Source organism: Podarcis melisellensis, assembly GCF_964234715.1.
Source record: "Podarcis melisellensis genome assembly, chromosome: 9".
In the NCBI taxonomy this organism is placed as follows: Eukaryota; Metazoa; Chordata; class Lepidosauria; order Squamata; family Lacertidae; genus Podarcis; species Podarcis melisellensis.
Window position 1 is genome coordinate 50274110 of NC_138541.1, and position 14880 is coordinate 50288989.

The 14880-nt window shown below is 44.1% G+C and overlaps 1 protein-coding gene across 2 annotated transcripts in view; it reads right to left on the reverse strand.

Moving 5' to 3' along the window:
* ACSL1 (acyl-CoA synthetase long chain family member 1) overlaps window positions 1-14474 on the reverse strand; it is a 43927-nt gene extending 29453 nt beyond the window's left edge. Inside the window, exons 1-2 of one of the 2 annotated variants that reach the window (XM_081926358.1) lie at window positions 14124-14474; window positions 2461-2696 (exon numbers count right to left, since the gene is read on the reverse strand). In XM_081926358.1, coding sequence (XP_081782484.1) covers window positions 2461-2655 — 195 coding nt within the window. In that variant the 5' untranslated portion in view covers window positions 2656-2696; window positions 14124-14474. The remainder of the gene's footprint in view (window positions 1-2460; window positions 2697-14123) is intronic. The other variant, XM_081926357.1, reaches the window with a different exon arrangement.
* Between the last annotated feature and the right edge of the window lie 406 nt (window positions 14475-14880).

Sequence of the window (14880 nt, forward strand, 5' to 3'; positions counted from 1 at the left end):
TGGAAAATATAATGGGCAAGATCTGTTGACTTTTTGAAAAGGACCCTACTAATACCTTATCAGACCTAAGTTAGCAGTTCCTATTCAGCAAAAACACCCCAGTTTATCCAGGATAATAGTTTGCTAGACAAAGCGAAGTATGAGCCAGTTCACCACAAGGTTTTTATTTATCCACACAATCAGTTTTAATGCCATGAGCCTGAAAAGTATTGCTCCAGTATACTGCGGCAAGAGATCAAGCTCATTTCAATTAGGCTGTTTCAGATTTATTTTATTAAAATACTTACAACATTACAAAACATTACAAAATTCCTCTTTGGCTGGTCAGGGTATGGTGTATAAAAGAATGAAAACATGCAATTCCTAAGAATAGTGTAAAAATAAAGATCCACACTACACAGTGACCAATAATTAATGACCAATATCATTAACATGAAAATGAATGAGTGAACCAAAAAATTTAATTGTATATGCAGAAAACAAAGCCATCAACACAATGAAATTGCACATGGATCTAACTAGATGTATATACTGTACAACTAATGACAGGAGAGTATTTAAAGAAATTCAGTACAGCTAATCAAGTATAATTTTCAGGTGCCTTGTCTAATCACAATGTTTTGTATCTCTGTGTTCAAAATGTTTTGGTACCTGTGGTCTGGTGATTGGCTGAATCACAGTGTAAGAATGCTGGACACCACCCCAAAAACCTGTAGGGCTGGAAGAAATCCCCACAATCCCTGAACATGTACTTAAACAGAAAAGGGAATGCCAGAGGGACCCTGTAGATGGAAAATTTCTGTCTATATGGAAAGACGGTCTCCTAATTCACAAATAGCTATGCTTGGCACAAGATGTAGAAAATGCAAAGAAGTTTGCCAAGGGTCATGTCTGGGGCAACTAGGATAGTGAAAGCCTACCCAGGCCCCTTGCTCAAAGCTGCTTGTTAAAGTTGCTCGTAGAGGAAATTGCTACTGACCTTTATTTCACACTTGTATTGGAGTGTATGGGATATTTTGACTGCAAGAATGAGCCTGGATTGGAACCAGGCCAGACAGCCAGGGAAGGAGAAAGCACAAAGAGAAACTGTCCTCTAAAGCAGGGGTGGCCAACTCCCAAAAGACTGTGATCTACTCACAGAGTTAAAAACTGGCATTGATCTACCCCGTTTTTGAGGGGTTCAGGTCAAAGTTCTTGAGCTTTTTTTAAAGAAGGAAAGCCCTGTTTTGGGGGGTGCAGGGCAAAAGTGTTGAGCTTTTTTTAGGGGAGCCAAAGTATAAAGCGATCTACCACAGACATCCAGTGATCTAACGGTAGATCACGATCTACCTGTTGGACGTGCCTGCTCTAAAGTATCCAAGTACGACTGTGCATACTTGGTTCCACTCTCTCCAGTGCTGCAAAACCAAAGAACAGCTACAATCTTGCCAACCTGAGGAGGCCAAATCCATCTTCATTCTCTGTCCTAGGGTAAAAGGACTCATCACCAGCCTAGCCCAGAGGGAGAGAACAACACAGAAGAGGCACACTTTGTTTTGCATGTGGTTTTATTAGCAATTTACTATTAAATGTGTTATTATGCAAATGCACTTAAATAAAATGAATAATTCATGAACCTCAGTAACTGAAACTGATTTGGTGAGACCAGCTGAAAGTGAAGTTGTCTGGTGCGACATAGTTGTTTTAATTGTATGGTTGTATTATCTGAATTGCTGATTTATGAATGGTTTTATTGTTGTTTTAATGTGCATGCTGTAAATTGCCCTGGGATCCTGGAAGATGGAGGGAGATTTAGAGATAAATTAAATAAACACTGCACATTATCCCTGTTCAACTGGAAACTAACCATCTGTGGTTACTGTAGTTGGCCTAAGGAGGGCAACACAGTGCTACAGCAGCACTGTGAAATATCAGAGGGTACATCGACAACAGTACCAGTACAAGCCACCTGCCAAACTTTGCCAGCAGGGGTAGGGAGAAATAAGGATCTGGTACACCCAGCCAGAAAGATTCCTCATACATTAGAAAAGTATCTGTTTCAAACCTACATGGCTGCAGAAAAGGTTCTGAGCTGTTTACATCTCAGAAATCAATGGATGCTTTGAACCAAGCCTACTCCAACATGTAGTTTTTCTGCCTTGCATAGCTCCCTAGCCCTCGCTCCTGAGCACATGAAGCAGTCATTCCCTTTGCACACTTCCTAGACCTTGCCAGAATAGTCTGCTGCAATCAATATGAGAAAGCTATATAAAATGCTGCAACAGAACTATATGCTCTGGGGACAAAAGGAATGTGACTGGTATGAACTGTGGGTGGCACGTTGGCACATACAACCAGATTCAAAGCAATGCCTTAATCCAATAATTGCATCACAGAACAGCTTAAAAAACCCTTTTATGAAACATGCTATGCTAATCTTGCAAGTAAATACGCAAGGGATGAAAGACAGCGATTCCTTACCTCCACCTCCACAGACTGCATTGCTAAATCACATGGTGGCTTCAGAGCTCTGGGTCTTGTGGCGTACCAGTAAGTTGTGAGAGCTGCAAAAGCACCGAATCCCATCAGCGTGTTTGTTGGGAGAGTGCGCACGTACTGCCTTACGTCACCAAGTTCTGGCATTCGCAGATGCCTAAACAATTCATGAGCTTGCATTGTGATCTCTTGTCCTTGTTGGTTTTTTTTAATGCAGCAATCTGTTGACAAAAAAGAAAAGTTGTGAACCCAACGTGTTATCAAAGAACCCCCTTCCCCCCCTAGAGAGGGAGACACAGCTATTCTCATGCTCTACCACCATACAAAGCTGGAAACATCTGCATTCTTGCCACTTGCCCTCTTCCAGAAAGGCAAGAGATTTTGAACAGGCAAAGGCACTACGTTTAACATTTCTGTTTCTTTGTTAAGGCAGCTGTTGGCAGGCACCACACTTTGTTAGCCATAGTGCCCAAAGTTTGCAAAATACATTCTTGCTGTATTTTTGTGCTTTTGGAAAATGGAGAATTTGCTGGAAGAGCCAGGCTGAAAGACAAAAAAGCAACAGTAGTTCTTTCCTTTCTCTTCCATGGCAGCTATATTATTTTTTAAGTCCCTGTGTGCAATTGTTTTCCTCCCTGTTTTCCTCCAGTGCTTTTAGAGTGCAAGCTAGCCTAAGTTGTGTATAAAAATTCTTTTAACTAAGCTTGTATTGTTATCCTAATGGTCCCTTTAAATCCCCAGCAAACACTGCAGAGTAGGAACAGCCCTTTCTTTTCCTTTTTCCTTTTTTAAAAGCCCTGCTGTGCCTGCTCAGCTGACGCTTCCCTCCACACCAAGGTCCCTCAGGACATGATTCACGTGACTACACTTAATAAGTTTCTGCCCACTAGGGCAAAGGTAACTAGCAGGCACAGTCCATACTTAGCTCTAAGAGAAGGAGGGCCAATGGAAAGAGAGCACGGGAGTCACCCCACTGAACACAGAGGGTGGCAGGCTAGGAAGCAAACAATGTTTGCCTCAGAAACTCACAACTGGCAGTGACATTCATTAATGCCCATCATCAGCTCATTCCTATCACCAGAGGAAGGCTGACAAAAAGGCTTTTCAAAGGGAAGGGGGGGGGGGACGTGTCAGCATGGAGAGTTTGTTTGCAGAAGCTGGTGGGGTTTTTGGAACAAGGCAGTGAAGATGAAGACAGTTTTACTATACCGGGAAGGAGATACAGTATTATGAATGCAGTTGTGGGAAAAGGCAACGCAAGCTCGTTTCCAGCCAGGCTCTTAAGACTAAGCTCGTGAATGCTGGACCCATTCGTCATTGCGTATCAATGCCTTTTCCGGCTGTAATAACCAAGGGCAGTTATAGAGTAGCATTGTCAGCTTACCTACTAATATACCCAGAGGGAAAAATTCACTCAAATAGGACAGAGCTGTAATTGGGTTTGAAGCTAAAAAAATATATCGGGGGGGGGGGCGTAGTGGGGAGAGACAGTGGAAAGCTTCCTTCATGCAACAATTTTACCCGGCAGTTTCTCCAGTGTAAGGGCGAAGCCTGATGATCAGCTCTGCAGCCCTAAGCATGGAGTGGGCAAGTGCCAGGGACGAACTGTCAATGTTCATGAGCCATGCTCACTAGCTCACTTAAGGATTTTTGTACTACCTTTTATTTATGGTCCCCCGTTTACAAAATTTAATATAGGGCACAATGACAATGGTTCTGAAAACAACAAAACAGTACGTGAAAGCATCAGTTAGGCCACGTCTTCTGAAGACTGTAAAATATTCTAAAAGGTCTGGGAGGGTTTTGCTGGGTGTCAAAAATATGGCAATGCAGAGGGCCAAGCAAGCCTTGCAAGAGAGAGTTCTCAAAATGGAGTGCCGCAACTGAAAATGTTTGCCACCCACTTCACCTCCAACAAAGAGCACAGTGTATGGGGCAGGCTGATACGGGAATGGCCTGCTCTTTGCACACAATAATGATTTTCAGTGTGACCATGGCCAACTTGGTTGCACAACTACTTCACGCAGGTCGTCAAAGAGGCCCCTTTTAAAGGCTTACATTAACCCTGTCTTGCCGCCTAATCTCTCTACTGCACTTGATAGGAGGAAGCAATCAGGTGTTTACATGCTGCCTTAACATTCAAAACCAAGGTCAAAAGGTAAGGGTTGCTCTAAATAGAATTGCTTCAAGGAGGTATTGCTCTTTTGGCTTGCTTCTAGAGTACAGTGGTACCTCGGGTTACAGACGCTTCAGGTTACAGACTCAGCTAACTCAGAAATAGTACCTTGGATTAAGAACTTTGCTTCAGGATGAGAAGCAGCAGGAGGCACGGAAGCAGCAGGAGGCCCCATTAGCTAAAGTGGTACCTTGGTTTAAGATCAGTTTCAGGTTAAGAACGGACCTCTGGAACAAATTAAGTTCTTAACCCAAGGTACCACTGTACGTGTTTTAAATATCTGGGGGTTGTTTGTGTGTGTGTGTTAGCACTAAGCCAGCCACATTGGGGTGTTTTGGTAAGTAAAGCAGAGTCCAAATAAAATATGCAAAGCAATGCTGTTATTTTTATTACTATTTTGTTGCTTTGTTATTCTTAAGCTGGGGTTGGCAACCTAAAGCCCATGGGCCACAAGTGGCCCATGAGGGGTCATTTAACTGGCCCATGGGCCCCCACCGCCCGCTCAGAGACCCCCGCCGCCCACTTGGTTGGCTCCTGTGTGCTGCATTAAACCAGCGCAGAGCAGAGCGGGGACCGCCTTCCCCAACACTGACCTTCTTCCCGTTGGCTGCAGGAAGGTCCTGCAGCCAATGGGAAGCTGCGCATGCCTCCTCTACGCCGGAAGGAGCGCCGGAAATAGCGTTTGCACATTCGTGTGTGCGAGCGCACTCCGGCTCACTGCGGCGTCTGCAGGACCATGAACCGGCCCAAGCCTCAAAAACTTTGCCGACCCCTGTTCTTAAGCATGCAGAAAGCTATTTTCCTGTGCATTTGAGCAGCCCAAGCTTTTGCACATAAAAATACCATAGATATGTTTTATCAGCATACATTGGTGGTGAAGTAAGTGTTGATTTGATTAACAGGAGACATTCACTTTTCCTCTTGATTCATCTTTAAATAGTTGCTGAGTTTCCTATCTCAAATTTTAGCATGTACATATCTGACTTACAAGGCATGGATACCTCAGCAGTTATGTAGTCCAACAAAGCTTATTTGGCACATCACTTTGCACACCTTGACAGCTATTTGTATGCAGTAGACAAAAATATGCTACTGACAGTCTTTCAGCTGAGAGTGTGATAAATTGTACTGTGGGCATTTGATGCAGGCATCTAATCTTTCACTAGGGCAGTGGTTTTCAGACTGCCTTCAGTGAACACTTTCCACATCGGTTTATCTGCTGCCAGACCGCATGCAAATTGCAGAGGATTCTGCTGACTGTTCTAGGCTGCACATTCCAAGTGTTCAAGCGGTGGCTGACTAGACCTACTCAGCATAGCACAGCCTAGAACACACATGACACTCTTCTGCAGCTGTTCAGTACAGTGGTACCTCTGGTTGTGAACGGGATCTGTTCCGGAGCCCCGTTCACAACCTGAAAAGAATGCAACCCGTATCTGTGCACGCGGGTCATGATTCACTGCTTCTGTGCATGCGTGTGACGTCATTTTGCACGACTGCGTGAGCAACGAAACCCGGAAGTAACCCTTTCCGGTACTTCTGGGTCGCCGCAGGACGCAACCTGAAAACGCACAACCTGAAGCAAACGTAACATGAGGTATGACTGTAGATCAGAAGAGCAATAGTGGTGCACAATCTTTCAGAAAAGCTCATTTGCCACCAATGTTCTCCATAAGAAGGTGCTGGGAAACTTCTGATTAACCTGAGCTTCTCTGGAACCATTTATTGATCTGATGGGAGCAGGGTCCAAAGTGATGTGTACGACTTAAGGTCATCTGCTTGCTATGCCTTTCAGCCCTGCCTCCACCTACCTCTCCAGTCTATAATGCCTATTCCCCTTAGTTCAAATTATTGGCCTAGCAATAATAGTGTCAGCAAAATGAGCAGATTAATTTGAAGGCCAAGATGGTTTGCATAGTGCAGGAGTTAAGAAGCACAAGCTGTAAGGCAGGATGCTACCAGCTGAAGCCCCCCAGGCTCTTCTCTTCTCTAATAAATAAATATCAAGCCAGTATACTCAAAGTCTCATCGCTGTCCTCTGCAATATGGCAAGAAAACCAGTCTAGCTTGCATCATAGTTGGGAAGGTTTACAGAAACAAAATATGCTTTAATCGCTACATGAATGCCAAGTTATTCTTACACATACTGTAAAGACTTACCACAGTCAATTTACCCCCTCCCCCAATTCACCAAGCTCTTTGATATTTTGGGTGCGAGGTCTTTTTTCAAAGCCTTCAAATCAAGCCATCATATCCTTCGACTTGCACGCTTTTGTACATGCAACATGCCAAAAATGTACACCAACTTGTTTCCTGAACTGTGTCTACATTCCTCATTAAAAGTTAGTCCTAGTTCAACTGGTACTGCTGCTGATTTTGTTTTCGCCCCACCTTTTTGTATGTGGGAGTTGGTGTGCAAGAGAACACGCTTGCCAATTTGCCATTAAAATAACACTTAAGACCATATGATAAAGAGCAATGTGACGTTTTTAAAAAGAAATTAAATACAGTCAACTTATTTAGCGCCTGTAAAAGTAACGCCAATAAGTTAGATGTACCTTATGCAGAGATAGGTCATCTAAGGATACTAGACATGGCAAGAGAAAATTAAGATAAGCAATGAGGTGTTATATACTTCCTATATTTTGAGAAATATTCTCCTTAGCCTACACTCCATTTGGAAGCATAGCTCACTGAAATTAGCAATTCCTGTTTCAGACTAAAGGTTAAGCATATTATGAAATTATTGGGAAACCCCTTTACATCTAAATTTAGCTCCCATTGTGTCAAGTTTAGGAGCCAATAAGATTTAATAGCACTTCAGTCAGAAAACACAAAGTCCAACTTGCCATGGATAAGCCAGTATCCAAAGAGCTTCTGTGATGTCTGTATTAACAGTGAACTCTAGATTAGACTGAAGCAGCGTGAGTCCATGCTGAATTGCACTCCCAGGTTTATAGTTTCTACTTGGGGATGATCTTCAGGGGCCTCATGTTGTAGAATTTACGAGTCAAGGGTACATAGTTTAGTATGTTGTATTAGCATTATAATATACAGTACTTGATATATAGCAAATGGGATTATACTTCAGTTCTACACCCAAGAGCTAAGGAAGTAAAACATTTTTGCAGGCATATGTAATATTGAAGTCCATTGAGGATAAGGACAATATCCGAGATATTACATCCAGATAACACACACTTTATATGTGGGACAGGACTAGCATCTTGTGTATATGGTAGCATTCAACTCTCCCTTTAAATATAATATGGTCATTACTTAGAGAGTAAAGGGTGCTATCTGACCTCGTCAGTTATGACTAACTTAAGTTCACTGATCTCAATAGGTCTCCTCCGAGTACAAATTAGTCAAATGCCACCCAAAATGTTTAGCTTTAGAAGAGAGTGCTCAGTGAGGGAGCTGTGCATGCAGGTTTCTGTCCTTGTCTTATAACATGCTCAGTTAATAAATGCTAAGCTTCAAGCCAGCCAAAAGCTCCTTGACACATGAATAAGGAAAATACTGAATCAGCCAAGATGTGGTCTTTCCAGCTGAACTCAGCTTTGTGGAAGTCAGCCAAGTTGGCTGAATGCAGCCATTCCTAGCTCCTCCTCCTCTACCAGCAAGTACAATAATCTATTTACAGAAGGCAGAATGTTCTCCTTTTGTCTGCCAATAGGCAGACATCGTTCGAGGGCAACTGTCAACTTCTTCATTATAGCGTTAGAACCCAGGAGCCAATAGCCTCTCTCCCTCCCACTCTGCTGTTTGATTGAGGGGAAAAATAATTGCATGAGTTGCTTAATCAGAGCCATTGCTCTGTTACTAGAGTCAGTTCTACCTACATGGGGCTACTAGAAGCTGTGCAAGTCCCCCATTTAAAGTTCCAATTTAGCCCATCTTATCTTTGGGGTGAAGAAATGCTTAATCAACATGAATCTACTGATTGAAATGGAAATTTTTGCTCATGTTTTGGTTCCCTTTGGAACACTTAATCTTTTTAAAAAACAAGTGCAGGTGGTCATATTTGAGAAATCTGTTCTAAGCCACATTAAGACATTGGTGTGTCTTAAGATAGGCATCAAGCTAGCTAAAACAATTCTCAGTGCAAATGAAATAGTTTTTCTATTACTTCTGCAGAATGTAAGTCAGAAAAAAAATCCCAATAGTCTGGCAGAAGTCCATTTATTGCTTAATAGCACAATGGGGAAACGGAAAATGAAACAGATCAGAAACATTATTTTGACAGTGATTAATGAATCAGCCAGTGGTACTCAATTTAGGTTAACACTCAACAAAGAGCAGCAGCCAAGCATTCAGGTCCATGGTCTGGAAGGCTGGTAAAACAGCAGTTCCAAGTAGCCATTTATGGTTTGGTCTACACAGGCATTTTTTCAGCTGGTACCAAGGCATTTGGGTAGCAACAGTGGAGCTCGTATGTGTGGAAATTTAAGTGATATTTAAATAACATATATAGATGTTTCCGCATTCACAAGATGGAGCAAGAAAGTTAGAATTGACTGTGGTCAAGTTCTGCCTTGAGCAGGAAAAAAATCCACTGCCCTAAAATTCAATGAAGGCTTAGCAACGGAGCTTATGAGACAATGCATTGCTAAACACTGAGCATCATTCTATCTAGCAACCCATGCAGATAGTCTTAAAATAGTATCACTGGAATTCAATAATCTACCCAAGCAATTTCAAGAAACAAAGTCTAGCTTTCTGAAGCAGAGATCATTCTCAAAAAAATACGAAGATTTCTGTATTCCATGTAACTTTCCTGATACTTTTCTTTCTTTGCCAGGAGAAAAGTGTGACAAGCACACCCTTGCGCTACACAGAGGGTTTGTATTAATAAGCTACAAATGCCCCGACCCTCAATGAGCTTCAAAAGGTCTGCTGTTCAACATTGATATACTTGTTCTCAGAAGAGCCCCTGGTTGTCCCTGTGTGATTTATTCCTTTCTAGTTTTGTTACCATGTGCAACATCTAAAGAAACATCTATAACCAAGCAGAGATCTTAGCCACAAGGTTTCTTTTTTCTTGCCTGAAAGCAAGTATAATCTCCATTGCTGCTGAAACAAAGTTTGGAGAGCACTTTAAATGTTAGTTTGCAGATGAATACAGAAGTTAACTTGTTTTAGTTTCTTACAGATTCATAACCTAGATACAACCTAACTCATGTCTTCATAATTCCCAACAATTTAAAATGGCAGTAAGTCTTGTGTATCTTTACAGTGACTACAAGTGTCTCAGCAAACAGCACAATCAGACCCTGGCTGTGTGTTGCTTCAGAATTCCAGGTTACTGAGCTGCAAATTATGTTCTCTCAAGCCAGCATCTGGACAACACCTCATTAGACACAAGCAAACATGACTTCTAGAGAATTAATGTCATAACCTTGAGAAATAGGTACTTCAGAGTCAACATCATCGTAACAAAAAAGGCATTACTTGTGAATGAACTACCTGCCGAAATGCTACTCTACTCATCTTAACATTCTGCACATTTTCTACAAAGAGATCAACTGGTGCCCTGTTACACAGCTAGGACCTTTTGCTCTGCATGTTAGCTTGCTAAATGTAGAAGGTTTATACCCTACCTGCAGTCTTAAGCAGTATAGTTATGCAACAAACACATAGTTAAGGCCACAAGTCCTAACCCTCTTACCTGGGAGAAGCTTCATTGAATTCAACAGGTCTTAAATAGGGAATTCAATAGAGTGGGATTGCACTGTTATTTTCATGATACATTTTGTTTTAGCGTATTCCTACTTTTAAATGTTTTTTTCTCAAGTAATCTATTTGTAACTTAGCTGTGGATAAATTTGAGCACCTATATTGCTACAAAAAGGCTACAAGTATATAGTACTTGATGGGCAAATCTTGGTCTCCTCAGGCACATTTATATAGCACAACAATTTAACAGCTAGTATAATTTTGGTTTTCACCAAAATTTTGGCGGTCACTGGACCTGGCAGGGCATCTAGGAGGTCGCTGATTTTTCCCCATCTTCCTTCCTTGCAAATCATTGCAGTTTTACAAACGCCTACAGTAACTAAACTGAAAAATGCCTATCTTTGGTTCAGAAGAGGTCCTTGCTGTCACAGTTGCTTCTCTAATGGGAGAAAAAAGCTGCATGTCCATTAACTGTTCTGGCCCTTTCTTTTATGCTCCTTTTCAAGGAAACGGTAGACGCTCAAACACCGCAGTTATATAAATACTGAGCACCTAACCAAGCAGCTTAACTTGGTTCAGAATTGTTTGTGCAGATTCATGCCACAGTAACTGTATGTTACTCAGAATCCCATAGGGTTTGCTTCCTGATAGGTGTTTGCAGGATTGCAGTCTGAATTGGTTAGAAACGAAGGCTGGAATTGGTGATCCACACAGGCCTGCTAAAAAAGGGACCCCATAAGTTTCCAAACCTATGGAAATATATTATTCTCCTTTCCCAGCTTATTCATTTATATGTTCCACATTCTTTCCAGAATGTGGAATAAAGTAGAAGGATATTAAATGGACTAAGACCTGGGAGATCAGGATAAAAGTCGCCCACTCAGGCACAAAGGTTCCTGTGTGACCTTGGGTCATTCACAGTCTCTCAATCTAACATACCTCACAGGGTGGTTGCAAGAATAACATGGGGGAAAGTGGGTGCGTGAGTGCCACCTTGAGTTCCTTGGATGAAAGGTGGAATGGATATAAATGTAAAACTGATAAATAAGGAACAAGGAAAATAAAATGTGTCTCCCACCTGCTTACTCCCAATTTTTGAATTGAGAAAGGGGTGACCAAGTTTGGAATCTTGGGAAAAAGTCTATCTGAAAATCAAAGAGAAAAGCATTGGGAACACAACCAGCATATTCAGACCTACAAAAATCAGACTTTACATGTGGGTCCTCAGCAAATGCAGTATGTGGCTATCTGTTAGGACAGGTTAGCCTGGGTGGAGGGTACAGGCAGGTGTTATCCATGATCCTAAGTATGCTACATATAAGCTCTGCACACTGAGTGTGGACTCATCTGGACCATTCTCTGCACCATTCTACTTGTTTTAATAGCATTTTAAGTTTGGTGAAGTGTTTGGTAGTTGCTTTATCCTCACATCAATCCTGTAAAGTAGACCACAGTATGATTTTATCAGAACAACCAAAAACAAACATTAAGGATCAGAGGTGTAGCGTGGGAGGGTGTGTGTGTGTGTGTGCCGTGGCCCCAAACGCAAACAGGCGCCCCCAAAGTAGGCTCCTTCATCGGATCCTGGCCAGAAGGAGCTACACCTTGGCTGCAGTGCTTGGACCTGGCACAACTCCACCCCTGGGTCAGGCCTGACCTGATGGTGGAGAGAAAGACGAGAGTGGGCAGCAGCTTCCCCACCCCTCTCCTAACCCTGAACTGTGGCACGTGCCCCCCTCAGGGGCACGTCCCATGCGCCCACCCCGGGCAACATTGGCATACGTTCTGCCACGGTTAAAGACCAATTTATTAGGGAATGAGCTTTCTGGGACTAAAGTCCTTCATTCTTGGTGACTGACAAAAATCTGTGGAACCAAATATTTGTTAGCCTCAAAAGTTTTATTCCTGCTGTAAGTCATGACTAAGCTGACTATCCTTTCAACTGAAAGTGTATCACAACACCCATCATCCCTGGCTGTTTGCCTTGCTGGCTGAGGCTGATAGGAGTTGAAGCCCAACAAGGCCACCACTCTAGTCCTATGGCAAGCAAACTAGTAGAAACAGTACCAGAACTTCTGGCACCATAAGAGCATTTAAAAGTGAGGAACCCAAGTGGCATAAGGCCCTCTAGCACAACAGGACTCTTAGTAATGACAGTAAATGTTAGTTCGAAAAGCACTCCACTAAGAGATCAAAGACTAATTTTACCTTACTGAAAATATAGCATATTTTGGATTATAGCTACCTTTTTAGCATGTAGTTAAGAGCTACCTTGAAAAAAACCCCAGCAAGTCTCATTAAGCTGCTTTTGGAACCACTTTGCACTAAGAAATACGACTCAAGCAAACATCCACTCAGAAGGTATCTACTCCATCTTTTACTCTTAGGCAAATTTGTGAAACTATAGGGGTTATGTCTGCCTTTTCCTTTATCAAACTCCCTCCTTTCTCCCTCTTGTGTCCTCTCTTCTGCTGACATTAAACCATTAAGCCACCACAGCAATAATCTGACCATCAACCAAAGCTGACACATATCCAACAGTAAAACACCATGAATATGCTTCTAAATGAGCTCTGGTTAGCCTAATCACCATTGTTCAAATACTGAAATGAAGCCACAGCTTTTTATCCTCAAGGAAGAAGATTCCTACATCAATTGCTAAACTTGTTGAATATTCTGCACCGATCTGTCACAGCATTTCAGTGGCTTCCTAAAAAAAAAAAAAGCTTGACAACTTTCAGGGTGTCCTGGTTTTTACTTTTTGAAATATGGCAATCCTAAATGGGAACAGAATGGCCTGGTCCATAATAAATTACTATTTCTGCAGCAATGCTACCATTAGACACTTTTACCTAAAAGCATTTCATGCCTATCCCAACTGGTTGGGCAGCTGTCCAAGGACCGCTGCAAGGCAGATCCCACCTCCAAATAACAATATCGTTATACTGAGCTGTTCTACCAAACCCTGATGGTGCTTGAGCAAGCCAGGAAAGTTCCATCATGTGATAAGAAGTCAGCCCAAGGGAGAGCAAGTTAGTGGTAAAGTGGGCAGCACTGTTGACCTCACTAGCTGCACCTTTTTACAGGCCCATATGCAAAAGCTCTCCTAGTTTTAGCGTGGTGGCAAATAATAATAATAATAATAATAATAATAATAATAATAATAATAATAAATGACACACATTCCAAGTGCGGTGGAGAAAAATGGATTACTCTCCCCTTTCCCTGCCATGACATTCAGATGCCTCGGAATGCAGCAAACGCTTGTCCAAAAGACAAACCACTTCCCCGTCACCATAATGAGAAAATCTGCGTCCATCTGCGCCTTCAGTCTCGCCGGGGGCGGCATGCGGAGGAGCCCAGTGCCAGCCATCTCCAGAGCCCTAGACAACCTGGACCATCATCTTCCCCAAACCACCTCCCGCCAAGGCCTCCCCTCCCCCCGAAGATGCTGCGACCGACCTCGGCTCGATGGCAAGGCTCGCCTGGTCCCCGCAAACCGTGGCGGCGGCGCCGCCTCTCCAGTCGGCCTATGTATGGCGGGGAGGCCCCTCGCTGAAAGCTTCAGCTTCCTGACGCGCGGCTCTCGAGCCGGGGCGCCCCCCTCTTCCCCGCCCCCTTTCCCGGCAGCGGCGGCGGGGAAGGAAAGGTCCGCCTGGAGGAAAGCGGCTCTAGGCGGGGGAAGAAGCGGGAAAGTCCCCGCGGGCCGCGGAAGCTTCTCCCGCCGCGCGCCGGGCTCAACCCTCTCCTTGCGGGATGACAGGCGCCGGTCTTGGCGGGCTGACTCACCCACCTGCTTTCGTCTCGCCCCTGGCCAAGCGGCGACGGCTGCGGCGACGGCTACGACGACGAGGCGCTCTGCAGCTGGAGCGCCCGGCCCGTCCTATTTAAGCAGCCCGCAAAAAAGAAAAAAAGGAAAGAAAACAAAATACCCCCGGCCGGAGCTGTGGCGGCAGCGGCAGCAGAGCGTGTGGCTACGTCGCGTCGGGCCCGCCTTTCCTGCAAGCGCAACGAGAGCTGGGGCACTAGGACCCTCAGGAGGCTGGCCAGCCAACCAGACGACGTCCTCTCCTTTGCGCCCACAGCCAATCGGAATTTGGGAGGACGAGGACGCGGAGGAAGGCCGGGCGCAGTCAGTCACAGGGCGCCACGGGGCAGAGCCAGTGGTTCGGGGTTGGCCTGGAACTCGGAGTTGCAGAGGAGGGAGGGACTGCGCGCGGGCGGAAGGGCTGCGCTCTGCGCATTCTCAAGGGACCCGCGGCGTGCGCTCGCCTGCCCGCCAGCTACCGCAGCTCGCGCCACCTAGCTGTGGATGCGCATTAAGGATCGAGGGTCTGGTCCGCGAAAGCTGATGTCGCCATAAAGCGGCTAATAATTAAAAGGCGGCGTAAGACTCCGCTGCGCACCACCTCGCTTGTTGGTGTTGTTGTTGTTAGTTCAGCGCAACTGCCCCTCTGGAAACTGATTTATTGCATCACATGTTCTGTGGAATGAGACCGGCTCAGAGGAAAAAACAGGTTCCCCGGAAGAACCAAGCATCCACCAAAATT